This window comes from Diabrotica virgifera, chromosome 7 (genome assembly GCF_917563875.1).
Source record: "Diabrotica virgifera virgifera chromosome 7, PGI_DIABVI_V3a".
NCBI lineage: Eukaryota > Metazoa > Arthropoda > Insecta > Coleoptera > Chrysomelidae > Diabrotica > Diabrotica virgifera.
The window spans coordinates 153,745,159-153,749,805 of NC_065449.1; the positions used below are offsets into that span (position 1 = coordinate 153,745,159).

General features: G+C 35.2%; 1 protein-coding gene across 1 annotated transcript; it reads left to right on the top strand.

The window, feature by feature from the left end:
- The first annotated feature begins 3,831 nt into the window (after positions 1-3,831).
- LOC114331531 (uncharacterized) lies at positions 3,832-4,386 on the top strand. The gene has a single exon (XM_028281124.1). The coding sequence runs from the start codon at positions 3,832-3,834 to the stop codon at positions 4,384-4,386; it is 555 nt and encodes a 184-aa protein (XP_028136925.1).
- Positions 4,387-4,647: the final 261 nt, after the last annotated feature.

The following is a 4,647-nucleotide window of genomic DNA, read 5'->3' on the forward strand; positions in this document are numbered from 1 at the left end:
TTTTGATAATTATAAACAGAATTCAATTTAATATAAAATATTTTCAATTTTCTCAACCACGGGCATATAAATTTAAAACAACCTGTATACAACAAATTGTTATATTTAATTTTAAGAAGTGATTAAATAAGACTCAAGTGAAATCGATAATAGGCCATTATCGTTTGTTCGCGGAAGGATCGATCATTAGCCGATGCTAAATAAGACTAAGTGGAAATAGAGAGTAGGTCATTAAAATTTGTATATAGTAGAAAGTAATTTTAGAATGGGAATTAACTATTTTCTTTGAAATCCATTAAGCATATTTAGAAAGTTTAAAAATTGGTTTTGAGGAATACTGCGAATGAGAGTTGGTGGTGGAAGTTTGATTTGTGAATCTGGAAGGGATATTTAGAAAGCAGAGGAATGAATGACAAATAGAGATCAGAATGTTTTGAGCTGTCGAGAAGTGAAGTCGAGTAGTAGACGGTAGTGTACGGAGAGTGAGAAAGCCTGTGTAGTTCCGTGAGTGTGAAGTATCTATCGTAGAACGAGAGGTAGGCCAGGTTGAGAGTAAAAGAACCTCCTTGAGCCAAGAGTTCCCGGTAGCTGATTGCAGTTTCGAAAAAGGTAGAACACAGCATCACGACAGAAGCAGGAAACGAGAGCTATACGAGCTAGTTTCAGAGGAGAACATTACTGGAAGCCAGGACGAGGTTTGGATTGCAGCCAAGGATAGCAGGAAACGGGTCTTGTGTGAAGACATTCTCAGTGCACCAGAAAAAGGTCAGTCTCATTTGTTTGGACATGAATGTATGGGTTTTTCGTAGTAAATACCACATTTAAAATTGAAGAAACATAATCAATAATATCAGAAAAGCTTCATCAAACTTAAATAGAATTGTTGCTAATAAATCATAATAGTTAAATGTTAATAAAAACTTTCAATTGGAAATCAAAAGAAAATAAGATTCCCATGTGTAAATGTTATGTTTAAGAAAAATAAGATATAGCAAATATTAAGCAGTGATTGCCATTTAAATAAAATAAACAATATTTTGATTACAATTGTAACCCATATGTGTTATTATTTTACTCTTTTCTTTCCTATCCCGATTAGGAACCATTAAGAAATACTTAGAAGCCACGTATGTAAGTAATTAATTTTATAAAAAGCCCTGAGATTGAAAACATATTGATATGTGATCTGGTAAATTAATTAGATTATTATTAATGCATTGATTAAATTAAATGACATATAAAAATATTATCTCATATCAATAATCAAGATCACAACAGTACATAAATTCAAATGCACATATTGCCGTTAGCGAAACATGCAGATGCACCTAGAAAAGAATAAACAGGGTGCAATTAGAACGAAATATAATACTGAAATATAACAAAGAGTATCATCCTTTGCTAAAATAAAGGAAAAGAAAATTAATATTGATGAAGATGCCTAAAAATATACTTAATATCATACATATTTCATTAAAAAATCATTTGTAAAACGTATAAAAATGTAATAAAATCCCTTTTAGGGCTACATCACAAAAAGTTTTCGAATTTTTACAAAATCATCATCAGTGTTAAAAAGTAAACAGGTTGAATGCTAGCTGAGCCACCAAAGAAATACCATAGTGAGAGCCCAATAAATGGTATATAATTATGTTAAAAATGCATATTTGCTTGAAATTCCATAAGATAAATAACATTTATAATAAAGTAAGTTATCAATCGAAGTAGCACAGAAAACGACAATAAATATCGTCTCCATACCACCAGATTGACAACAGGTGGATTACTTTCTTTGGTAGTGAGCGGCCGTGGGTAACGGCATAAACGCTGGCCTCATACGCCAGTAGACGTGGGTTCGATCCCTGCCAAAGACAAACCATTCTCATTTCCAATAATGACACGAGCCGTCTCACCGTGCCTCGGAGAGTACGTTAAGCCGTCGGTCCCCCTGGGCTAGTGTACATCGACACTAGTTACTTGAAACAGGGTTAAAGATGTAATTGGCGCTGGGCAGATGTAATTGGCGTTTCAAAATTTATAAAGCAAACGGGATGCCGAGGAAATTAAGATGAGAGAATTTTAAATAATTCACAACTCATCTGCTCTGCGTGGTAAGTTCCAACAAGAAATATTCCTTAATACTCCTACAAAAGAGTAAATGAATTTCAATTTCTTTGCAACACGAAAATGCAACAGCTGTATAATACTCTGGTTAAATCGGAGAGTGCAGGAAGTGTCTATACCGGTTTCGGAGGTCTTTTCCCCCTCATCAGTAGTCCCATATCCTTATAAGGAATTATACCCCTAGGTAAAGTATCACATTAACATCATGTGGGATGTAAAGTGAGTTGTTGTATCTCTACATTATGATAGTTAGATGGCAACTTGCCACATGCAGATGTAACTGTCGTAACTTGGACACAACAACTCACTTTACATCCCACGTGATGGAAATGCAATACTTTACCTAAGGGTATAATTCTGTAGGTTTCTTTTAAAGACGATCTTAATTAAAGTCCGTTTGATGTTTAATAGTTTTAATTAATAAAATAGATAACTAAATTATTGTTACTATTAACTTATCGAAATGTAAAAGTGTAAAAGTGTACTTTGCGACCAAAATTCTACGTGTTCTTATTTTTACAAAAGAAATGTATTTATCGATAATTTGCTTCTAATCAATATAATACCCGTCTTAGTATTATCCCTATGCGTCTTGTAATCAATAACACGTCTAATGTCGTTGAGATCTTAAAATCGACTAAATGTATTCGTTCCCACACAACCAAAATTCCCTTACTGCTAATCTTCCCCTTTTCATGGTTTAATTCGCTTTCGCGGGAACTAGCCTATTGGTAATAAAAATTGGGTCAAAGGGCTCTACTTTCTTATTTTTATGTCTTAAAAATAAACAGAAACTGCTCACTTAAACTACCCCTCGATTAGATACGCCCACCCATCTGTGCATTTTAGAGCCTCGCCGACAACCGCTCGTTTCGTGTTTGTAAATACGAATAATTAAAGAAATATTATATACAGGGTATCTTAAAAATTAAGATAAAATATTTACAATCCTACAATTCCTTATAAGTTATTCATCTTATGCAATTTCAAGCAAATATGATTTTTTAACATAACTATATACCATTTAATGGGTTCTCTCCCTAGTATTTCTATATTAGCAGTAAGCTTTATTTACTATTTTTGCTAATTTTATTATCTTAATTTTTAATAACTTTTCTCAAAACGAAATAATATGGGTCATATAAATTCACATGTAAAATACAAACCAGATGCTAAGAGGGACACAGTTTTACAAAACGGAATGTATCCTTAATTATGTTTTTGGTGTGTTCAGTTTAACAAACTGAATTCCCCATAAATTAATTACCTTATCAGACCTTATATCAATAACTCACAATTGGACATGCATTCGAAAACGTAAAACTGCAGAAATGTTTCAACCTTTAAACGCCAGATCTAAATAATTTATTGCCCATCTGGTCAGATGGTAAAACACAAACAGATTAGCGTCTGTGGTTTCTTTTCAGCCACTCGGTCAGACGGTCACAACACCCCAGAGACATCGGCCGCTCGCTGGGCCGAAAACAATAACAACCCCTCTTACGCGATGTATAAGCAAAACACTTTTTGTTACCCAAATAAATAAATATATTACTGTTCGTTGTTACACTTATTTTTTATTAATTCCGTCAACCACACCACCGGAATATTGGTGACCCCGAGAACATTTAAAACGCCGCAAAAATTTAACAAATTAGTGCTCATAATATACTTTTGCCGTTTTTTTAAATACAGTGAGCATCGAAAATGATGGACAGTACCAGTGCCAACAACAGTGCTTTAGTGTTTCAACGCTTTGCTTCAACGATCCTGAAATTTGGTTCCTGCAAGTGGAAAACCAATTTACATTACAACATAACAAGTGACGCAACAAAATTTAACTACATAGTTGCTAATCTCGAAACAGTGTACATATCAGAAGTTAGGGACATCATTGTGTCACCACCAGCTACTGAGAGGTACGTAAAATTAAAGTCAGAGTTAATTAAGAGACTTAGTGAATCTCAACAACAAACAATTAAAAGACTACTTGAGCATGAAGAACTGGGCGATCGACAACCTTCTCAATTCTTACATTTACAGTCTTTAGCAGGCACAACAGTACCAGATAATATTGTAAGGTCTCTGAGGTTAGGTAGACTGCCATCGTCTACACAGGCTATTCTAGCTACTCAAGCTAAAGCTAGTTTGGATGCAGTTGCCGAGCTAGCTAACACCATCTCCGAATCAATAGCTCCTAGCGTCCATATGTCAGAAGTTTCCAACGCGCGTGAAAGTACCATCGATAAATTGACAGCCTAATTAGCTGAAATAAATATTCAGCTAGCTAGTTTGTCGCAGGCTCAAGCACAAACTAACACATACCGTCGTAACCGCAGAAACTCAAGACGCAGACCTTATCCTAGAGACAGAAGCTACAGCAGGGAACGTAATAGTGACATTTGTTGGTATCACTACCGCTTTGGTGACCAGGCTCAAAAGTGCTCTCCTCCGTGCGGGAAACATCGCGGGCAGTCGGTAAGTGCGACATCCGATCCAAGCCCAAAGTCTCGCCGCCTTTAC